The following is a 24,401-nucleotide window of genomic DNA, read 5'->3' as shown; positions in this document are numbered from 1 at the left end:
GTGAATGTGAATAAAAACAAGGAACTTTAGAACACTGAAATCCCTTTTCTCCAAAAAATTTTAATATGATTCTATGTTATATAGATGAAGACTTCTAGAAGCTGGTAATTATATTCATGGGGCTACTGAGATTATTCTGCCACTACCCACGCAGAAAACAAAGGAAACTCAGAATCCCATGACAGAAGCATGTTATATTTCTAATTAGAAGTGAGTTTCATTTTACCTCTTGCATCTCTCCTCAATACTCCTCCCCTCTTAAAGCTTTAGCAAAGTCAGGAAGTTGGCTTTGCTGATCAAATACTACTCATCCAAAAGAAGCAAAATGGCAGCACTTACTTCAGAAGACAATAAAACTTAAAGATTAAATTGTTATTACAGATATTGACTACTCTTATGGTAGGCATATATGTAAAAACTAATTCTCTCTTATGGTAGGCATATATGTAAAAACTAATTCTCAGCAAAACTTTCAGGAGGCCAGTTACCTTCATTCAGCCAACTGTTAGCTCACATTCTTTTATATGCTTATTAAACTACATGGCATTCTTGGTTAAAAAATAGGAAAATGGACAGAGATATAAATTTTTAGGAACCATATTCATGTGTGCTTTTATTAGCACCAAATTAGAATAACAGGCATTGCTGATACCTGAATCAAATACAATAGTTGCATAACTTTTCATTCAACTAGTATCTTGAAATACATGCTAGGGGAACAGCAACATTCTGGAGTGGGTAACTGCTAAAATAGAATTCAGAAATGCAACTCAGATTTCAGTACAGTCATAGATACAGTCCAAAATCTGCAATCAGATTAACAAGGGTGGCAAGTCAGAAATTTGGAACAAGTATGATGTAGTTGTTTGGAGCTATTTTCCCTGGTACTGAAGGCAAAGTCTTCTGAAGTATTAACCTTATGGACATCAAAATTAATTTTAAACTTCTTTAAAAAAATTATTCGTATCCAACAAGACTTAGAACCTCTTTTTCAGACTCAAGTTCATTTGTTGAAAAGTGAAGTTGAAGTGCACATATAAAAAAACTATACCAGTGAATCATTTCAACCAATATCCACAGCAGACTTGTACAACCTGACAGTCTCTTCCCTATGCCAGCACAAACTAACAAATCCACAAATATTTATAATTTAATTTTATTAAACATCTAACATATTAGACAAAACAAAAAAGAAAAATTAGAAAAAACTCACTGAGGCACATCAGGGAAAGCTCATTTACTCTCACAGCTTTGGGCTATCACAGTCTGAAGTGCAAGTTTTCTATGCCTTCTGTAATAACTTAACCATGTGATTTCTATTATACTTTGTGAGAGCTAAGTGGGGCTTATCCTGCTTTGAGAGATTAATGTATTAATTTTTATTAATTCATTTCTTTAATTAGAAAAAATCTTGATCCGCATATCACTTTCATATCTGTGAACTAAATTTCTGCAAGACTAATCAAAAATAGCTTCTAGTATAGTGCACTATGCTTCACCAAGAGAGAGGGTATAGTATTACTATTTTGCTTTCAAAATTATTTATCCTCTAAGCCAGTTGTATACCTCTGGCTAAGGTTTTTCCCCGAGAATTCACCTTCTGTTATTTTCTAACCACCTTTTACTTTACACGCCAAAAGAGTATTTCTTTTTTGTTGAATTGTTGCTTATTATTTCCTGTCCCAAGAAACAATATTTTAAAAGAGAGTAAGAGATGGGAGAAGTTACATTTAGATACAAGAGCAAAAACAAAAAAGTTTTAATTTCTTGCCCTGGGAATTAGTAGGAGGAAAAAAATCCGAAGACATGAAGATGCACTTTAAATTTTGTAGTGACTCCTATTGCATTGTACCCTTGACAAAGATTCTGTTTCACTCAAGTATTTTCATTTATGTGAGCTGTCCAACTTAGTAAAACTCCTAGTCACAGCAAAAGAATGCTATATATAAGGACATGTAACAGAAATAAAGAACTGTATCTAATGGTGGAGCTGTTCACAGATGCCAGATCCTCTAACCTGACTACCCACATAACAGAAGTCTGAATTAATTCAGGAAACATTCCCTCCCCGAGTACATCAAGTATGCTTTTCTAAAGGAGATGCTTTCATCCAAGAAGAAACAAATTCTACTGCTCAAGCAAGAATTAATTCGGAAAAGGCCAGTGGCTCCAGCTAGTCCAAGTCATTTTAAGTAAAACTAAAAATAAACCCCGATTTTTTTGAGATTACATATTAGTTCTCTCCTGGATTTTAAACAACATGCCAACAATAACAGAAATTATTACTATAATTTGAGCCATTGAAAAGCTTCTTACTTTTAATCTCAAGTAATTTTAAGAAATTAGTGAAAGAAGACATAATTATAAAGAGAGAGTCACTTGAAAATGTGCCAGTGTGTAGCTCATATATGCAGGTAACTGAATGTATATATTTTGTTGTTTATAAAGCTTGAAAAAAGTGGAGACAGCCCACTATCTTCAGACTATATTTACTATTTATTTACAGTAGCATCACAAAGACATCTGCTACTGCTAAATATTTTAAAGTAAGAATAACTTTGAAATATAGAATTAATGGGGTTTTTTTTAATGTTTTCCTGTTATAAAGCTTTTCAAACACCAAGACACTGAAACAAGCGACCATGCAAAAACACTCAGTTAAACAGTTTCCCAGAAAAGAATCCTCTGAAGGACAAACTCCCTGTCTACACATTTCAGCTGTTAACCACTCCCACTTAGCTTGTGATCAACTATGGAAAGTGTCAGAAGAGGACAGTATCATTTAGAGCAGGAAGTGAGCTTTTGGTGTCTGCTGCTGCCTTGGGATGCCATGAAGCTCTAAGAGCACAGAAAGACAAATTATGTACAAGAACACAGCAGAGATTTAGAATTCAGGACTAGATTTGAAGTTTAACAACAAACTTGCAGTGAGAATGTTTATGAAAAAGCCAGACTATATTAAAAACAATTAAGGATGGCAAAATCTAGTTTTATGCAAGTCAAATATTCCTTCAGTTAGTGAGCAGTCCCACAGCAATCAATGCAGAGGTATTAAAAGAACACCATCACAACTACAAGAGGCACTGAAAGATCACACATTCCAGCAAAACATACCTGCCAACCCTACAGATTTTGACAGAAGGCAACTTCTTTTACCAGCCATCTACATCTACCAATTGTAGATCAGCTGATAAAATTATTAAGTTTGACAATGTCCCAAACCACAAGTCTTGCATTTCGTGTCATAAGCTCTGCCATCACCAGGAAGTCAATTGTTTGCTGTGCTGTGCCCTTCCTTCTTCAACAAAGGAGTCCCCCAGGTAAAGGACATCCCAGCAGAGCATTTCTAGGAGGATGGAGAGTTGAGATTTGACTCAACTCTCCATAAATTCAGCTTCATTTATTAATTCAGGTGTCCTGACCCTCAACTCCTCCCAGCAGTGTAGTGTAACATAAAGCACTCACAAAGTATCTGCCAACACAAGAAGGGACTTGTGTGGGCAAGCAGGGGGGACAAGCAGCTCTTGTGATGAGACTGACTCTCACTGGCAGAGAATCTGGAATCATCATTCCTCTTTCTACACTGATGCTAAAAGAGCAGCCTACCAGACTCCCACTCTCCACCTCTTTTTCCTGACTTACAGCAAAAAAAGTCAGATCTTACAAATCCCCTGGCACAGCCTCAATAATGATGACTCTGGATGGATGCTGCTTTCACACCACAGGAAAACCCATGTAACAGCCAAGAGGAAGCATCCAAGAAACATTTCCTAAGTTCAGGGACTCCTTCTCCTCAGACATCCTCCTGCAGTCTGACTTTGTGTAAGGGCAGGCTACAAAAGATCTTCATCTTTAGCCTCACATTCCCACAACTTCTACATGCACAACACACATCAGAGAACAACAAAAAAATCTGCACCTAACCTGCCACATGGAAGTCATGGGACTTTTGGCCAGTGGCAAAAAGAGTAACAGCTGGAGCTGAAAACAACAGTAGCATCTGGCCAAACAACAGTAGCATCTGGCTGCACAGAGTGTTAAGAGCTCCCTGCTGAACTTCACTGCTACTGAAAGTAACAAAGAAAATAGAAGTTCAGCCAAGAGACAGTGCAGCTGCTCCACCAGTCCCCAGACTAGAATCTGCACGAGTCTGCAGCTTCATCTACTCTACAACAGCAGTCACTTGCAGATGGCAATCTACTAGAGTGTATATCCACAGCTCAAAATTCAGGTAAACTTGCAAAGACAAACAGTTCAAACAGTAACTCATTAAACAACCGTGGGGCCCGAGCTGTGTTGCATTTCAAACCATAAACTTAATAGAATGCAGATACATGACTCCTGAAGATCTATGGAAAAGTTTTCAACTACTATAAAATTATCAATGGAAGTGTTTGACACTTATCTCACCATCACTGTGATAAGCTCTCTCCCACTGCTATCCTCTAACAGACATCTACATCCTTCTGTAGACTCCACTATATTTAAAAGGCAGGCACAACTATGCACCTGGGCTTACAAAACTCCACAACCACAAATAGCTCCTGAAGTTGCATCTTGACTGTGGAAGAAATTTGAAAGAATTTTGAAATAATTAATTCACAAACTCTTTACTAATCTGCAGCAAAGCCTGCACTAACTTAGGGGCAAAAAGCATCTTCTACACAACAGTACCATAACATTAAATACCAAAATAACATAAACAGTTATGAGAATTTAATTAATCTACACTCAGATGACCCTTCTCTCTTCCCTCCATCTCTACAAAAACTCAGTTAGCTAGTGCAAAGGTCAATTTCCTACTTTCCTACTAAGCACTTCTCAGTAGCTCTTGAAGAGAAACAAATACTGATTTTCAGAAAAATACTGGCAATGAACTACAGGCTACTGGAGTAGAAAAACTGTATTCATGTCTGACAATTGTGAAATAACAAATATTAAAAAAGATTTTTTTTAAAAATATGTTTTTAATGCAACTTACCTGAAGTTTTGCTAGCTGAGCTGTGCGAGACACTATTTTGTTGTAGGGGTCAACAATTTTGACTTTAATTCTAAAAACAAGAAGAGAAAATTATTTATAGCAGTGTTAATAAATAGCATTATAGAACATAAGGATTTATAGTTTCGAATTGCATAATGAATGTCATACCTATCAACAGTGCTTTGTAGAGCACCAATTCTAGTTTGCATCATTTGGAGGACGCCTGCAAAATAAAGCAGATTTTTACATTATTCATCAATTATAGAAACATAAGAAAATTATAGAAAGAGTTTTTCTTCAAATCATAGTAATTACTTTAGCATAAATCAAAATCAACCAGTTTCCCCTTGTATAAAAGAGCATCAGAGAAACCAAAATTAGCAAGCATATTGGGAAATGAAATGAGCAGGTCACTTACTGAATGTTATGGAAAATGTATTGGTAGAGAACATAAACTTGCAGAATAAATATCACTCCAAAATCCATCATTTGTGAAATTTCAAATACTATTTAGAGGATGCTACTTTCTAAAAGAATGTTGATTTGGACTGCAGTTCAAATTATATAACCTGGTATAAACCTGACCATGATATATAAAAGTGGCACAACATATTTAACACTATTTATTTAACATAGTGACTAGGACAAAGAGGACTGAGAAGATAAATTATTCTATTTCAAGGTTTTCATCCTGTGCAGAAGGATCTTTAGGAAAAAGTAAGATATCAATGTCATTATAAGGTCATCTAATTTAGATTACAAGCAGAGCAAACTACCCTAATCATGTTTGTTCCACATTAGTTTGGCAAAGCAGCACAAGGAAAGCCAACAAGCATGCCTGTTCTTTTTTGGTAAATTACAAACAAAGTAGTAGGGGACAGGAGTCATTTTTGCAATACAGAATCAGCCTGCTGAGAATTTAATTAAGTTAGACAAACCCAGGCCTATGAAATTATTTTTGTTTCAGTTACTGTTAGCGTTCTAAAACATACAACGTTTTTGTAAAGCCCTGTTTACAAGCATGCCTTCATTAAATTAGATAGAACTGCAGCATGATACAGTAAGATGGAAGACAAACAAAACTACTACAAATAGTTACATTCACATTGTCCTGTACTGTGACTGTATCTCACCCATTTTATATAGATAGGTAAATTCTCATCATCTCCATATTTCAGAACTATTAGCTTAGTGACAGACTCATGTGTTCACTGTTATTTATACATGTGCATGCAATAGATCATGAGAATGAAGATATGAGATACAGTGAAAAGCTGACAAAATAGGCTGCACTGTCTACCCTACAGTGCAATAATGGGGGAGGGCCAGTGGCACAACATTGCTGCATCTATGGCTGTAATAGTGCTATTAAGCATCCAACAGCCCTCTTCCTAGAGGACAGAATAAGGATGGGTGAAAAGGCACTCTCCCCTCTCCACCTGCTGTGGAAGATACATGATGATACAATTCAGCCTAATCCTAAAATAAGAGGTAGCTCAAGATACCTACTGAACTACCTATAGACAGAAAAGAATACATAGAGCAGAGCTGTGTACCATTAAAAAAAAGTGCACAGGCCTAAAAAAGAAAAGACTCTACAAGCTGGGTGTACCAATTTGAAATGTTTAATGAGATTCACTTTCACACATCCAAATGACTGTGCATGCTGTGAATTAGTTCCATAATCTTCACTTGCTAACATACTTGATAAATATACCAAGAGCTATGCATTTCTAACTTCACAATTAAAAAATCTGTTGGCATTTATCTTTTCTTTTTCTTATGAATCTTGACTCAGTGTTTCCTTTAAGAGCATAACACTAAGTAAATGGAAAATTTTCAACAAATTTGAGGTGAATTGAATTGTATTTTTACTTTGCCATATTAGTTGTAAAACATGCATTATTTACCACACCTGCCTTATAGAAATGTTTCCTAACTGTAGTTGTTTTGAAGTACATCATTCTTTCCTCAGAGCAATTTTAGGAAGAAATGTCTTCAGAAACAACCATCATTTCAGAAAACAGAATTCCACTGAGCACAAATTGCTGAAGATTGTTATAGGGAGGTATTTATCAGTCACAAGATTCACTACACATTCCTGTCTACTTCTTATTTGGAGAATGACACATATTTCAGTTTTTTATACTTGATTCTCCAAGTGTTTAAAAAAATTATTCAGGAGCTACCGTTACTAGATTAAACAGCCATTTCTTTCATTTTACAGCTTTATGCAATTACTGACACAAAACAGTGAACCCAAGCAGCTCCAAACACTAAGGACACTGTCTGCACCAAAATCCCCACCACATTACCAAACCATATGACACTCTCAGCAAAGTGACAAAGAGCAGAATGGCAGGTTTAATGAGCTCCTGGCATGAGAACAATAGATTGCAACCATCTTCCATACAGTCAATGGTTCCTAAGCAAACCTTTGAAAATCAGCAGTTTATGTTAAAATCCTCATCTAAAAGAGTGGAATAAAACAAAGATATGTATTTAACTTAGGAGCCCTTCCCTAGTAAAAAGTATCTCAACATGGTTTAGATTGTGTGTTATAGCCTCTTTGGTAAAGATGTGCAAACTATGCAACATGTGCATGTGCAACAGAAAATTGGTGCTTAAGGCAACAGATACCTACCAATGTTGCAACAAAACTAGGCTTATTTAGAAAAATATATTAAAAGGTAAAAGAAGGCTTTATTGCTAAAGTTGCTCAGAACATTATCAAAATACATTTTCCGATGAAGAAGCTACTCCAGAGAAGTATCGGCCAAATCTTCTCCTTAGAGCTCCATCTACTGACATAAGGAAAAAAAACTAAAATAAAAAAGCTGCCACATGTTACTCCTCAGAAATCAGATCTGGAGCTTTAACAGTAGGGGCCAAAGCTGGCAGTGAATGAGCTCCCTGCACAAATCCTGAAAGTGCTTCCTCCACTGTAAGGATAGCCAGCATAATATAACAATATTTACCTTCCAGGGATTCAATTCCAGTTGCTTGGGCCAACAGATCTTCATGTCTTGCAACAACCTTAAAAAAACCAATAAAGAAATCAAAAGAGAAAAATGGGGTCATGAGCCTAAAAGAAGTATTAAATATATCACAATTAGGCATTTAAGTATCAGCATCCCTACATTAGCCAGATACAGAAAAAAGCAAGTACATCTCACAGGAGAAAGGGTTTTAAGAACACAAGGTGTTTTAACTCACAAAAGCAGCAAGCTGAGAATGAGAAGAGGGTCAGAAATTAATTAAGATGTGCAGCAGAGCTGACATCTTAATTAAAGACAGCAGAGCAATCACATTTCAACACATCTTGATATTTAATAATAATTGTAAATGTGAACTTACTAATCACACCATAATTATGTATATTCTTTTTTTTTCTGTTTATGACATTTATAGAAGTAAGTATTAGTAAGTTCCCAAAGAACTTACTAACTGGGGCAGGGGGAGGGAAGAAGCAAGTTTTGAAACTACAGACAAACTTAGCAAGTGCTCTCATTGCAATGTCTTCTGTGGATTTATGATTTCTGCATGGAAAAGGTCTTCTATCTTAACTCAAAAGCCTTTCTGAAGGTGTAGGGGTGTGTTAGCATAGGTTATATCTGCCTAGCTAAAGGTAAGTCCCTGGGCTTATGCTACTCTTCAGCACATGATGTAAAGGTGCAAGCTCTCTCTATCTTCTCACAATGCCATGCTGAAACATGGCCTCAAGTGTTTATGATAGCTGACACAATCATTTGGAAAGAGTCTTCCTTCCTACCAGGAAGAGTAAAACATCACACAGAGATAAGACTACAAAAACTGAAATAATACATGGTTACCTGCTAGCAGTACTGACTGTGGGGTTAACTGAGTTGTCAAACTCACTACTAGTTTAGCTGCAAACTGTACCTTTAGTAACTGCTTGCAGAGGACACTGGGCAATTTCACAAGTTACAAGCTCGTAAGAATACTAACTTTTTGACTAGTTTATATCAATCACCCCAGAATAACAGGTATGTTTTAAACTTACTTGTAAATGCAGCTCTTTATCCAACTGACTAATACCTTGAGCAAGTTTGGCCAGCTGCTCAGCTATCACAGCCTGATGGATGGACTGGGAAGTGTAAGCTTTCACATCAAAGTCTTCTCTGAAGAAGTCAGCATAACATTCTGAAAAAGGATTTAGGATTTTAGGGTTTTATTTTCATGGTTTGGAAGAATTAAATAATATTTAATTCTGCAGTGTACAAATCTCTGACCTTCAATTTCTTCAACATTCAACATAACAGTAAATGTTCTCTACATCACATAGTACAAACGTCGGAAGAGGGCACAATCACGAGAAACAAGTCTGGAACCGGTAACTGGGGTTCGTGTTTGTTTTGGGGATTTTTTTTTTTTTTGCAAATGGTGATAAAGTCACATGTTCTTTATTCCCGAAACCCTTCTCTTGAGCAGAATACACTAAAAAGTACCTTATTTTCTCAAACTTTACAGTGTAACCAGGGTGAAACTGTTGAGCCTGTACCCATAACCAAACACACCAGTCACCTGCAGATCACTGACAAGTAGCAAGAGACAAAACTTGATTAAATCATACCGGATTTCGACAACGGTGTGAGTTTATAAAACAATTATGAAATAATACTGCAATTATGACTCTGGATCAAGCAAAACCATTGTTCCCAAACAGCTACTCTCAACTCAACCGAGAACCTTCTCCTCTCCTTCCAGTGCAATTTTTTTCTCTTTGGGAGCAAGCGAGCCCCAGCGCACACTCTGCGCACCCACCGCGGTCCCTCCCCGCGCCGGGGCACTCGCTCCTCCGCCCGAACTCCCGGGACTCGCCGGTGCGGGGCTCCCCCGCCCGCCCGGCCCAACGCCGCCCTCCCGCGGACGGGCACCCGGACGGGCCGCCGCGGACGGGCCCCCGGCGCGGTCGTGCCGGCGGGGGCTGTGCCCGGAGCTGCCCCCCGAGCCCGCGGCCGCGCCTCACCGTCCGCCCGCAGCTCGGCGAGCGCCGGGGCGGGGGCAGCCCCCGCCTCCTCCATGCTGGCGGTGCCGGAGCCCGCGCGTCACTCCCGGACGCGGCGCGCGGCGATGATGGCGAAGGAGCGCGGCGGAGCGGGCGGCGGCGGCGGCACGTGGTGAGCGGGGCCGCCGGGAGCGAGGCGGGCCGGGATGGGCCGTGCCGGGGGGAGCCGTGCCGTGAGGGGCTGTGCCCGGGGCAGCCGTGCCCGAATAGGCTGTGCTGAGGGGAGCCGTGCCGTGAGGGGCTGTGCCTGGGGCAGCCGTGCCCGAATAGGCTGTGCTGAGGGGAGCCGTGCCGTGAGGGGCTGTGCCTGGGGCAGCCGTGCCCGAATAGGCTGTGCTGAGGGGAGCCGTGCCGTGAGGGGCTGTGCCCGGGGGAGCCGTGCCCGAATAGGCTGTGCTGAGGGGAGCCGTGCCGTGAGGGGCTGTGCCCGGGGCAGCCGTGCCCGAATAGGCTGTGCTGGGGGGAGCCGTGCTGTGAGGGGCTGTGCAGGGAGAGGCTGTGCCCGGGGGAGCCGTGCCCGAATAGGCTGTGCTGGGGGGAGCCGTGCTTTGAGGGGCTGTGCAGGGAGAGGCTGTGCCCGGGGGAGCCGTGCCCGAATGCACCGCGCCGTGGGGAGCCGTGCTGTGAGGGGCTGTGCAGGGAGAGGCTGTTCCCGAGGGAGCCGTGCCCGAATGCACCGCGCCGTGGGGAGCCGTGCCGGGATGGGCCATGCCGCGAGGGGCCGTGCAGGGTGAGGCCGTGCCGGGGGGAGCCGTGCCTGAGGGAAGCCGTGCCTGGGGGAGTCGTGCCAGGAGGGCTGTCCCTGGCACCCTGCGGGGAGCAGCTTCTGGCCGGCCGCTTCACCAGAACGGCAGTGCTGTGTAAACTGTGCTGCTCTGCATTGAATGACGAACGTTTCAGACGCTGTTTGTTTTTCCAGATGCTGAAAGGACTGTTAGTTATACATGATTGATGACATCAGAGAAACTAAAGAATGCCAACTAAAAGATCCCATGGATTTGTTTCATTCTGGGCAAGTTGTAAAAATATGTGCTCCTATGGTCCGCTATTCAAAGTAAGTAACTGTCATATCAGATCTGTCATTTTCTCTGTTTAGAAACTTGTTTCTCAAATTTATAATGACTAAAAATGGGTGATTACCTTCTTCTCCTTTATTTAAGGCAGAGGTAGATGTGGGACGTGTTTTATTTTACATATTTTCATTACAGATGTACACATAAAATACTTGAACATCCCCACAATACTTACTTACTTACATGTTAGAACAGCATTTTAGGGTAGCTAATCAGAAAAATGCCTTAACTATTTACCTCTTAATCTTCATGTGTCTGCAGGTTGGCTTTCAGAACCTTGGTGAGGAAGTACAGTTGTGATTTGTGTTACACACCAATGATAGTGGCAGCTGATTTTGTGAGATCTGCAAAAGCCAGAGACAGCGAATTCACAACAAACAAAGGTATTATTTTTAAGAAACCATTGCCTTGTCAGAATGTTTTTTGTGATCATAAGTGAAATTGACCTGGTGAATAAAGTGAGTTACACAAGTTGACATCCATTAACAATTTTTGTATATTGTCTGATTATAAAACCACAGAAATAGTCTAAGTGAGAGTAAGCACAGTCCAGCAATAGCGGGTGAAATGAAATAGTGGAAAACTTTGTCTCCACCTGAAATCAAGGCCTCCAAAGTGATTTATATCTGTGGAGGTTGACCACACATAGCTACTCACTCATTCTTCCTTCATTCTCCCAGCAGCACAGGGGGAGAATAGGAAGAACAAATGAAATAAAAATTCATTTGTCAAAATAAAGGCAGCTTAATATGTAAAGGGAAGAAAAAGGGAAAGAAACAAACAAGTTCTGCAAAGGCAATCACTTCCTACTAGTAGACCACTGCCCAGCCATTCTCCAAGCAGTAGCTACACTGGAACAAAAATTCCTTGTCCCAACCCACTTTTTCCTTTCCCTATCTTTCCAGTTTCCTTGCTGAGCTTGATGTTATACAGTATGGAATACTCCTTGTTCCTATTTGGGTCAGCTGTCATAGATTTGCTGCAAACTTCTTGCCCACTCCAGTCTGTTTGTTGGGGGTAAGGGCAAGCAAAGTGAGAAAACCAGGAAGTTTTGACACTGTGCACATACTTACATACTTTGCAACAACAGCCAAAACAGCTGTGAATTATCAACACTGGTTTTACCACAAAATCCAAAATGCAGCACCACACAGGCTACTATAAATGAGCTTCAAATAAATTTGACAAGTAACTCCATCCATCACAGTTAGGCCAGGTACAAGATGGCAGTAAGATTTTTTTTCTAGGAATTGTTTCATGTGTGTTTCAGAAACAAACATTTAACTCATCCAGGAAAAGTTTTCTAGTCTCTAGCAAATATAAGAGTGTTACTGAAGGTGAAAAAAGTAGTAGACCAGCCATTGATACAGTGGAGTGAAGGACTGAGAAAAGAAGAAGGGTTTCATATTAGCCAGACTGGAAAGTGGAAAGGGCTGTTGGTGGATGTCTCTAGAAATGAGCACAAGAAAGCACAAAAGAGACCAGAGGTTTAAGCATGGCTGGGGTTGAGGGGGAGAAGCAAGGCTTCAGGCATGGTACAGAAACATAACCAGAACACCTATAAAAAGAAGAAGTATGAGGACTTACACAGTGTCATGGCTATAAAGAGATCTGAAGTATGTGGGAAGAGGTGATGAGAACGATAGAGATCTGTTGGCATGAAGTGGCTGCAGCAGAACAGTGTGACAAGGAATATACGAGCACAGGCTGCAGCTGGAGGAATGAAAAGCACCACTAACATGCAAGTAAGATCAGCATGTAGGATCTATAAATTAGGATGATTTAGTCTATTTAGGCCACAGAATTTGTGGTTTCATAAGTGTATATGCAATAGGGAAAGTGTATTTCACTGTTTTAGCATTGGCTATGTATTATGGTAGTAATGCACCCAGTATTATGGTGCATTATTCAAATAGAACAGAGCAATTACAGAGAAAATTCACATTGGAAAGCACAGGTAGACTCTTATGAGTGGAATGCAACTTCAAAAAATCCATTAATAACTCATTGTACATAAAAATAAATGAGTAAGAACATAACTGACTCAAATATATATGGTTCAAAGCTCCACAATTACTCGTTTGCCCCCCTTGAATTTACTTACACTTCTGCTCTGCACAAAGTACGGTGGCATTGAAATTCTGCAGGTCAGATATGGAGTGTGTTCTGGGGAGTGCTGGGATAGGGAAAGAGGAGATGAAATGTTTTAGTGTTGTAAGCAACATCCTTTTCCTACTTAGTTGTTTTATGCTGTCCTTAATTTTACAGGCCTGTGAAACACGCTGCCTCATGCTTTGACCAGATTATAGTATTTACATTATTGGCATTTACCTGTTGTGTGGTTTTATGTTTAACTTGCTGGCTGTTTGGGGATTTTGTCTTCTAATTAGTGGGGTAGGTTTGCAATTTATGTTTTACATTTTCTTCTGCATTCATGTTTCTTTGTTGTATATTTCTCAGAGGTAGGTGTTCTTTGTGGCTGCTGCTAAAAAATTTTGTGGCTAGACTCAGTATTTTTATTACTTAATGCTCAACAAAGAGAAACTAGGCATGTGGGCTTATTCTAAAATATTAGGTATAACAATGTAAATTCCTTCAGCTAGAGCACTGTATTAAAAGGACACTTTAAAAAATATATGTGCAATTTTTTTTTTTTTTGCTTGCTGGATTTTTAGGTAACTTTTAGAAGTGCCTCAGCTTGATTGAGAGCATAGTGGTGGCCTTTCTTACTTAATCTCCACCATTTCAATAACTTCTTACTTACCTCTAAAACAGAAAAATGTTTAGAAAGCACTTGTGGTCTCTTCAGTACAAGAAGTGCACTTGTTTTGTGCATTTGTTGGATCATCTCTTTCCATCAGTGCTCAGATACCACGCTGCTTCTTTTTAACTACAGCAATTGTTTATATGGAAAGTGAGTGCTGAGACTGCTTGAGATATTTGAGATGCCTTTAATGTAATGCAGTAGCTGTAAAAGAGGAACTCGTGTTCCAAATGACCATCTGGCTCTCTGCAGGGGCTTAGTAAATCACAAGTAGTTCAGCAGACCCAAGCTGAGGAGCACTGGCTCTTTGGTTTCTCACTAGAGACAAAGCTGCTAGAGCTGCTTCTGCACATGTGTGCTCATTCCAATTCTGCGTGTCACGTTGTGGACAGAAAACAGCCATGTTGGCACAGAAAAGGAAAATGATGGGCAGGGATGAGGAAGGGCAAAGCTTGTGGGTGTTTTAGTTCCTTCCTGAAGGATTGGTTCTGTAAGCAAGTGTCAGACCTGGCAAGACAGACAGCACAGCAAAGGGGCAGCATGCAGACAAGAAGGGGCAGGCTAAGAGGGGAAGCATGAAGGCTGCTGAAAATTAGAGAATGCCTAGTTTCATAAATGGTTTTTGTGAAAGATTAGCAACTGACCAGTGTCAGTCAAAGTGTATGTTAAGCCAGCAACTGTGTAGTACACCTATATTTGTCTGAATTTTCACCTCTGTTAATAGACATACTCACTTAGTAAGTAACCCCTGGCCAGCTGCCTTTGTTTATTTGTGACTGAGGGCTTACAGAATCACAAAATAGATGAGCTTGGAAGGACCTCTGTAGGTCATGTTATCCAGCCACCCCGCTCATGCAGGGTCACCTATACTTGGTTGCCAGGACCATGGTCAGACAGATGTACAATATACAAAAATAGCATTCAAAATTTAGAACCTGTTACTTTTATTTTCTGGGAATTTTTAATCTCTAAATATCTTTTCATTGGCATAGGTGATCACCCACTGATTGTTCAGTTCGCTGCTAAAGAAGCACAGATTTTGTGTGATGCTGCCCGTATCATCTCTCCTTTTGCAGATGGAATAGACCTAAACTGTGGCTGTCCTCAGAGGTAAAGGTTTGAACAAGCTGGGTAAATATGGATAAATAATTAAGAGACTAAAGAATGCTCGTCTTCCTTTTCATCATAATTTCTATCTTAACCTAAAAATAGATTTCAGGAGAGTAAGAGCTTTTTAACCTGTCAGAAATGTCTATGTGGTAAGGCACTGTTCTGAGTGCTCCCAGCTGCCTGTCACCATGGTGAGACTACTGGGAAAACTGTATGTATTTGCCAACTTGCCTTTTTTAATTTCTGAGATACTGAGTGTTGGCTCTGAAGTGTCCATCCCTTCTCAGCAACTGTTAAATGTGCACTACCAAAAAGAGCTTGCTGCAAATAATTTGCAGAGTGGTTTGAATCATGATGTAGCAATTTCCAGAATAATGAGGCAAGTCCATGATGTCTCAAATTTGCTGCAAGTGAAGGATAGTCTTTAAAATAAAATTATACAGATAAAGTAGTGAAAATAATTTTTTCCATCTTTTATTAAATTTATAAGTTTAGTGAATTAGTGATGTACTTCTCACTTAAATTGATAAAGATTTTGTTTTGGCAGTGAAATAGAGTAGTAAGATTCTTCCTAATTGGTTCCATTGAGAACCATCTATTACATGAGTGTCAGGCAGTCTTTTTCTAAATAAAGACCTGAAAATGTAGGAAAGTAAAAGATAATATTACAGTGCAAATAAATTTAATTTCTCTATTCTAATTAGGTTTTCTTGACCTAAAACTATAGTATTTGAGAAAGCCCTTCTGGAGAGATCTGAGGCTTGTGCATGGAAGTATTGGGGTTTTTTTAAGCTAACTACTGTTAAGTATGTAGAACTGTCTGTTCTTTTAGGCCAAAAATACATGCTTACATTTGAATCGTTTGTTTCTTGTACAAATTAGTTTCAAATTAACAAAAGTTGGTGTACTTTATGTGCCTCTATAAGAAAAATTATTTTAAAAACTGCTGCTGTTATGTGGAAGTAAAGGTTATTCTTGCCGGTCAAAATAGTGAGACCAGAATATCACTGAAATAATGTCCTCACCTGCACTTCAAAAAATCCTCCTTTTCAATATGAAGTTGTCATCTATTTAAAAGAAATCTGTGACAGGAGGAAGGGGAAACATCAAATTATTTCTTTTATGCATGCACTGTAGATTAAATTTTATTTTCCTTATGAGTCTATTTTGAACCTAAAGAGATTGGTAACTTGTCAAAGTTCTGGTAGCACAATGGAGATTGAACCAGGATCTAAAAGCTGTACCAAACTGCAAACAAATAATTGATCTACAGTCAGTACCACACATTCTGAAGGTCATAAGGAAAGAAACTGATGTATGTAACTGATAGTGATCTGCATTTCTTCAGATGTAGAATATGAGTGTTCTTTTTCTTTTAAAGATGGGCGATGTCAGAAGGTTATGGTGCTTGCTTAATAAATAAACCTGAGCTTGTTAAAGATATGGTGAGACATGTACGGAGTCAGATTGACAACCCTAAATTTTCAGTATCTATTAAAATAAGGTAGGTCTAACTTAACTGCTGTTTGTGGTACATGGAAGAATCTTTTTTTTTTTTTCTTAAAGAATTTCATGTAATAGTAATAATATTTATAATTCTGTTAATGCAATACTATACATTATAGTAATTTCCTTACATGTGAAGACCGCTGAGATTTTTTGACTCAAATGTCTGGGGCAAGTAATAGAAAACTTAGAACCAGCACAGCCTTTGACCACTTACCCAGATAACATACTGTGAGCTAGAGTTCTCTTGCAATCCAAACAATATGAAAGTACAAGTTAAAAGATGAGGGCTTCTATAAAAGAAAAGCAATACACAGTCTGTATTTGCACAAGGATTTGCTTTGTGAGCTATTAGAGAGCAGAGCCACAGTTGCAATTGAGTATAAAGGGATGGTAACAAAACTGAGAACTGGTCCCACAGCTGCTGTAAGGAATACATTCTGCTTCCCTACATCAGCTTCTAAACTTCTGTAGACTTGTTTTTCATTGCTTTGTGTGCAGCCCAGAGAATAGAAGGCTCCAGGGAGACCTTACAGGAGCCTTCCAGTACCTAAAGGGAGTCCTCTAGAAAGATGGAGACAGACTTTGTACAAAGGCATGATGTGACAGGACAAAGGGGAATGGCTTCAGGCTAAAAGAGGGCATGATTAGATTAAAAGATATTAGGAAGAAATTCTTTACTGTGGAGGTGCTAAAGCCCTGGAACAGGTTGCCCAGAAAAATTGTGGATGCCCATCCCTGGAGTTTGTATGGCCAGGTTGGATGACCTCTGAGCAACCTGGTCTAGTGGAAGATCCACTACCTCCCCATAGCAGGGGAATTGGAACTGGATGATGTTTAAGGTTGCTTCCACACCGAAGCATTCCATGATTCTATGACCATTCTCGATCCATTATTTAGCCATATATCCTATGTGTCTTTTGTTATTTGTCATTTAAGTTGCAACTCAATTTCCAGTTCTTCTGGAAAGGGGGACTATTATAAATTAGATTTTTTTTTCCCCACAAAATATGCAAAATCATGGCCTTGATTTTAGATTTTTTGGGTACCCTTGCTCAATCTTTCTAAAATTTACTATGTATATTACAGAGATGTGATATAAGCGGGAAATGTTAAATTAAGTACCAGTTTCCATACACTAAACTATCTTAAAAACACCTCAAAAATCAAACACTGTTTTCCAACTGTAATATTGGCTTTATACTGTTATTTATGGAAATCTGTGGTAATTCCTCCTTATGGAGGAGTGCTTTTTATATAGGCCAGGAAATTTACTACCTACTGCTTTCATTCCTTGCAATTTTAGGATCCATGAGGACTTAAAAAGAACAGTTGACCTATGTCAGAAAGCTGAAGCAGCTGGAGTTTCATGGATTACAGTACATGGGAGAAGCACAGAAGAAAGGCATCAACCTGTACATTACGATGCAATTAAAATAATTAAACAAAGCATGTCTATACCTATTGTGGCTAATGGAGACATTAAATCTTTAAAAGATGCTGAAAATGTTCATCACTTGACAGAAGCAGATGGTAAGATTAAACATACTCTATTTTCTAAGTACACTTCCCAGGTTTCAAGGTATTTATTTTGAATGTAAGTAGGACATGATTTGAGTGCTTTCTCTCTTTGAGGAGACAAATGAAAGAAGTTATTTTAGATGCCTTAAAAAACTCATAAGCAGAATCACTGGTGATCATCAGAACACTAGAGCACTGCTATTCAAAGCCACAAATAATTAATTCTGAGGCAAATTACAAAAGCTCTGTGATTAATTATGCTATCTCATCACTCAGTAGTGGAGTTCAGGGGGACCATCAGACATTCTGTCTCTTTATAGAGCTGATCATTTTAAAGAACTGTAAACTTCTACTTGGAAATCTCTACTTCCTGCAAATAGGAGCAGATTTCTTACAGTAAGAACACAGTGGAAAAGGGATATATTGTTAAGCCAGATGGTTAACTTCAAGGAAACAGTGAGGCATTGCAATTTCATTTCAGTCATAGAATTTGGGGATTTTTTTCAATTATTAAGTCACAACAGATCCTGCAACTGTCTCTCGTTTCAAGTCAGTGTGGAAATTTGGTGTATGTTCTGAAAAGGTAATCTGTATCTACAGACTTTGTGTCTTCCAGGAAAGAGAACAGTACCTGTGGCAGGGTTCTGCCAACACTGTTGCTGTTTAATAGCTACAACAGAAATTGAACCGAGCTGCCATGCTGCTTACAGTGACTTTCCCCCCAAATACAGAACAGGAAGGAAATGCATATTACAAAAAAATGTTCTCATAGTCCAGCTGACCTTCTTCAGTAGTAAAAATATTAAGCATTCAGTTTTTTCTGTCATGGACAATGACAAATTAAATTTTTCAATCTGATCATCCTATTTTTTAAGAAAAGACTGAGTGTGATAGATTATATCTTGATAGTGCAGAAAATGAGAAACCCTTAATCACAGGAAAATTACAATAGAACTTGTATGGGTTTATCTGATAGTATTGGATTAGAGTTGCAAATATACTACACACTTGTTCAGAAAGATTTACTGCAGATCAAGAGTCCTAAAATGTTCTTAATTGTGCCATTGAATTGAGCCATTCCATCTCTTAGTGGAAGAAGGACAGTGAATAGACTGAGTTACACAGAAAACTATCGGTCCTCTTCTGTCTTTCCATCGTAATTTTATGTTACAAATCAATAATGTATGTAACGAATAAGAACAAAGTACTAATTAGTTGCAGTTTCAAAAGAAGGGAAGAAATGCTTCTGTGACCTGTGTTTTGTTTCAAAATTTCTGGAATGTGTGGTTAGGTGTTGTAGATCCTCTGAGGTTTGCCTTGTTCAATGGATTTCTCTGATACAGCTGTAATACTCATCCCTGTTGTTCTCCCATTACTATCTGTAAGCTTTGGGTGGGTGTCCTAAGGGGTGTTGTACAAAATCCACAGGAAGATTTAGCATAAAATTGAAACTAGAATGTAACTTACTGCTTTAATTTCCAATTTGAAGGTATCATGGTTGCTAGAGGACTCTTGGCAAATCCAGCTATGTTTGCAGGATATGAAGAGACACCTTTTCAGTGCATCCAGGACTGGGTTGACATTGCTCTTGAGCACGGCACTCCTTTTACGTGTTTTCACCACCACTTAATGTACATGATGGAGCGCATCACTTCAAAGCAAGAAAAAAAAGTTTTCAATGTTTTATCAAGTACCTCAGCAGTACTAGATTATCTGAATGACCATTATGGTTTGGGGGAAATGAAAGTATGTTAGTCCTATGTAAACTTGTATTTTGCAATTGTCGATAAACTGTGAAAGTTTTCGTTGGGTTTTTACTTTTTAGTCAGATTTGTATATTGTGTAACACAGCAAAACATTATTATTTGGATGATACTTTATATTTTTATGTCTCCTTTTTTCGCTCTAAAGAATATTCAAGAATCTACAAATGTGGAATTCTATTACAATGCACTACTCCAGAGAGGACTGATTATTGTAAGGCCCCAGTAATTTAATTTTTCACCAGATAATTGCTCACAGCAATATGATTACAAAACTAGGGCCTTTCTTACATTACACCTCCTAAAATCAGGACTACTTACAGATAATGACAGTAATTTCAGACCAAAAGAACACAAAGGGAGCAACTGTAGAAGTTTTTGCTTTAGATAACATAAGCTTAAAGCCCGTCATACTATCCTTTTTTAAATTTGATGTTTCTTTTGCAGCCTAAAACTCTGTTATTTATAACTTGGAAAAATTCCATACTTCTTATAGCAAAAGAAACACAGAATAGATAAACAATTATGGAAAGAAGGAAAATGAAGAGGGAAAGAAGAAAAAAGGAAGAGATAGTTTAAGTACAAATTTAGCTGAATCTAAACAAGCCTTCTAAGTTTAATCTAACTAAATTCAGGGGTTTTTATCTACTGTAGAATAATTGCATACAGATTAAATTGCATAAAGATTAAATCCCTATCATCTACCAAACCAGAACTTTTTAGGTCAAAGAAAAGCTGACAGATTCTCTCAGTGGGGCTCTTGCAGTCCTTTCTGCCTGCTGGCATGTTGCTTATCAAAGCATGACAGCCACTTGGCTTTGAATCATTATATAGGGGCAAAATAGTGAAAATCAGAACAAGATAATAACATTACACACCAGCTGCATTTGTTCTGCAAGGGAAATTTCACAAAACTATACAGTACAATTATTTGTAATCAAATAATTTTTTTCTTTATATGTTTGCATAGAAATTCATACCAAAAATTGCCAAGTTTTCTGACTGTGATTGTTCTATGAATATATATGTGAATAGTTCCAGATTTTCTAAATAAATTACTTGGTTTTGTATGCAGTTGTAATTCTTTTTACTAGACAGCAATCTGGAGGAGGGAAGCTTGCTTTTGATGCTACTCTCCAAATCTTTTCATAGTTCAGGTATCTTATTATCACCTTTTTTTTTAATGCAATAGCATAAAATACTTGATTCTTTTTCATAATGAATATGTCTGATTTAGGCATATAAACAAAAGTTTGAAAGGCATGACCCAAGGCATCAAGTCCAGTTCACTATTTAAGGCAGCAAAAGTTACATAACTCTCCTGATATGATCACCTTCCCAATGTGCTAACAAATGGAAAACTACAGACATGCTTTGCTCTCCTAGGCTAATTGAGACAACCTCTGCAACCATTTTTGGTGTGTCCATTCCTTCACACAACTATTTTTTCACTCTTCTAGATTGTAAGGTTTTCTTGACATTAGTTGGGCACGGTTCTGTTTAGCATTCCAGGTAAATTCCCAGCAGCGTCCTCTAGAGTTAATACTACTTCTAATACTTCACTTTTGCTCAGCTAATATTTATCATGTAAGTTATGAGCTCCCACTTTTAGAGCAGAAGTTCTTACTTTCCAACTGCATGATTTGGTATTTTGTACTACCAAATTTCCAGTATCAAGTTCATCCAGTTATTTTGCAATACTGTTGTCCTCAGTTCTGAAATGCTCCCAGCCTTCTCTGAAGTAAAACTATGCAATTGAATTGTAGAAGAAAAGGATTTGTGAAAGTATTACTAAGCCCTTCGTTGCCATCTTTTTAAGAGTTTTATGATTTGGCTAGCAACTACTATATGTGGCAAACTCCCATTAACCTCAAGGAGTAGAGAAGAATAATTTACTATATATAATCAACACAAAGGCTTTATTTTTTCTGTAGTATTGGGAAAATTGAATTTTAGAGGACTGGAAATACCTTGACCTATTTAGGAACTGAGTACTTGATGATTTTGAAGGCAGCAGTTGTTATGCCTGTGTGAAATTAATCACAGAGATTTCTGCCTGAAGTACAAGACCTAGGTTGCTGTTAATATGGTAGTAATTATGGAGTGCTTGATCTGGCCTGTTATGTATCATAAAAGTCAATGGAAGTTCATCATCCCTTTTCAAGGGTGAAATGAATTGTTCACCTTCCATTCTGAATTTTGTATGCATCTGAACATACTTCACTGTGTTTCCATAGAATAAATTGCAAAGTTGGAGTCTTTAGCCATACTTTGAACACCATACATTCCAATATACATAAATTGCTAAGGATGAGAGTTATTCAGCTACCAGTGTTGTTTTTACAATATGGTCATATTTCTCATTATAAGATATTTGAATATGGAAAAATACTAATTTCCAGGTTAAAATCACTGGATGTAGTCCTTCTGCTGTATATGTTTTAACCTCACCAAGTGGTCAGTCTTTCTATTTTCTAGTTTTTAAATGTTATAGCATAAGTACAGAGCAAGTAATATAATATACAAAGCCCTGTTTCCTATTTTAGGTTCTTTGCTCCTGTAACTGATCCTGTTGTTTATGTTAAACCCCCCTGCACAGCAAGACCATATTCTCATAATACCTCTATGCTTTTGCAACTTTTGTCTTGTTACAGTAACCCCAGCACTCTCACACAGCCTACACAATTCCATTTTCTCTATTGCCTATTGTTAAATTTTTTAGGTCTCTGGGGTTGATGGTTGGCCAAAGCAGTGTTTGATGATAAGGCTGTCACAGAAGCCAAAACAGAACAAGTTTAAACTTTCTTTTTGCTTCAAAAGCGAATTAGTTGATTTCACTCCTCTAACCAGTCGTTAGTACACAGGCATTTCCTATTTCTGCTTCTGAATACTTTGTCACTTCACTAATGGAAGAGGAAGATATTCCTTTAAACTGTAATGCTTGAAGGTTTGTGATTTTTTTTTTCACTAAAGCAGTCAGCTATTTTTTATATATACACGTGTGTGTGTGTGTGTGTGTGTGTGTGTGTGTGTGTGTGTGTAGTATGGCATCATATTCATCATATGGTAGTTCTGTTTATGAGAGACAGCCTTACATCAACAACCCAGACTTCTACAACTTCAGTTAGAATTCCTTCCAGGAGCAGCAGAGTGCACTCAACAGGAGAAGAAAGGTCTCACAGAGGTTTGCAGGAGACACCTCTTTTCTTCAGATCTCATTTTGGTTGGTGGGGAACATCAGCTGCAGGGAGAAGTGCACAGCAATCACACTCACAGTGAGCCTTTCTGAGATCTTAGGGAGCCCCTCCAGTGAAAAAGTGGCTCCAAGTCTCTGGCATCAGGGACAAGTGAATACAGTCCTACCAGCATGAGGCTATGCTACTGGGAGAGCAGCTTACAGTGCTAGAAAGGGGTGAGTAAGCAGCTCAGAAATGGAAATTGCCCTGTAATTAAAGGAAAGTCTTTATTCACGTTTTAACAGCTTCAGTGAAGTACACTGGCTGTAGGCCAATAGCTAAAATGTAATAACCAGAACATTCTAAGAGGTTGTGTTTTTTCTATAGTGCTGATTATGTATGTTTATGAAAATGTGTTAGAAATACTACTTAAAACTGGGGCTATTCCTACTGTGTAGATTGGATTGAAATGACTCCTTATATCTCTCTCCAGTATTTGTTGTGCATAAACAATTATTTGGGATGTAACCTTTCATCCAGACATTGCCTGGCAGCAGCTAGAAAAATGTTGACACACTGGCTCCATCCCCAGGCTGCAGACGTGGGAAATTTTAAGTAAATAATTTCAGATTGTGAGCAGCTGCAAACAGCTCATGCAAGAACTTCCCACCCCATGTCAGTTCCAATGGATTAGAGTAACAAAGAACTACTATTCACAGCATTTTATGTCTCATGTTGATGGAACTTAATTGAGAAAGAATTCCCCAAAGCAAGTAGTTGTGTCAAAGTGTGCTGGTGATGCCCAGGTAGACAAGGTAACTTCTTCCAATGACAGCACCTCAGCATCTGTTAGGATCAAAAGGAAAAAGTGATCAGAGCACAGCCTTCTTATATAGGAGGAAAGAAGGAGAGTTGCATGGAAATAATGTGCTTGGAGCCTTGGGTTGCAGATAAAAAGCATTGAGCAGAACCATAAGATGGAACAGGGTATTCTGAAGGAATTCTGTTTTATTAATGAGGCCCAAACAGGCCTGTTGGACCGTGTTTGAAGCTGTTGTTCGGTTGTTATTGGTGCTGTCTTTATGAATGCTGGACCTGTACTCCTTGAGAAAATGATTTACTGGGTCTTAATACATTAATGTCGTGTAACACTTGAAGGAGGGAATGGATGGACACACGGAGTATTTTAATTGAACTTTAGAAACTCATGACAATGTTGGAGAGCAGAGTTGAATTCCCCAGTCTATTAAGCTCGAGTTACGGAGCCGAGCGGTGGGATGATCACAGCAGAATTCCGCAGCAAAATGCTTACAACCATTCCCTAGATAGGAAAAAGATAATGCTCATATGAACCCTTCTCAGCGCGTAGATCCACGCGTTTCCCAACAGAGGTGCGGCCCCTTGGTAGCCCCCCGCTCCGCAGGCGGCACCGCACGAGTGCCCGGGCGGCCGGGCCGGGCCGGGCCGAGCGCGGCCTG

At 38.9% G+C, this 24,401-nt stretch overlaps 2 protein-coding genes across 4 annotated transcripts in view; one reads left to right on the top strand and one right to left on the bottom strand.

The window, feature by feature from the left end:
• The window catches only part of COG5 (component of oligomeric golgi complex 5), a 174,171-nt gene extending 164,071 nt beyond the window's left edge, over nt 1–10,100 (bottom strand). The window contains exons 1-5 of the mRNA XM_071423903.1: nt 9,972–10,100; nt 9,006–9,145; nt 7,960–8,017; nt 5,150–5,204; nt 4,982–5,051 (exon numbers count right to left, since the gene is read on the bottom strand). Coding sequence (XP_071280004.1) covers nt 4,982–5,051; nt 5,150–5,204; nt 7,960–8,017; nt 9,006–9,145; nt 9,972–10,026 — 378 coding nt within the window. The 5' untranslated portion in view covers nt 10,027–10,100. The remainder of the gene's footprint in view (nt 1–4,981; nt 5,052–5,149; nt 5,205–7,959; nt 8,018–9,005; nt 9,146–9,971) is intronic.
• DUS4L (dihydrouridine synthase 4 like) lies at nt 9,990–20,817 on the top strand. Of its 3 annotated transcripts, none has more exons than XM_071423913.1 (7): nt 9,990–10,122; nt 10,930–11,064; nt 11,345–11,466; nt 14,840–14,957; nt 16,339–16,461; nt 17,770–17,996; nt 19,474–20,817. In XM_071423913.1, the coding sequence occupies exons 2-7, from the start codon at nt 10,955–10,957 to the stop codon at nt 19,737–19,739; spliced, it is 966 nt and encodes a 321-aa protein (XP_071280014.1). In that variant the 5' UTR covers nt 9,990–10,122; nt 10,930–10,954; the 3' UTR covers nt 19,740–20,817. The 3 variants fall into 3 exon arrangements, with proteins under 3 accessions (XP_071280014.1, XP_071280015.1, XP_071280013.1); XM_071423914.1 differs by lacking the exon at nt 9,990–10,122 and adding an exon at nt 10,129–10,740; XM_071423912.1 differs by lacking the exon at nt 9,990–10,122 and having other exon boundaries at nt 10,129–11,064.
• The last annotated feature ends 3,584 nt before the right edge of the window (nt 20,818–24,401 follow it).

This window comes from Agelaius tricolor, unplaced genomic scaffold, assembly GCF_023055355.1.
Source record: "Agelaius tricolor isolate 1412-34295 unplaced genomic scaffold, bAgeTri1.0.p SCAF_3, whole genome shotgun sequence".
Taxonomy (NCBI): Eukaryota; Metazoa; Chordata; class Aves; order Passeriformes; family Icteridae; genus Agelaius; species Agelaius tricolor.
Note: the sequence above shows the minus strand (reverse complement) of the source record. Positions and strands in the feature narration are given on the sequence as shown.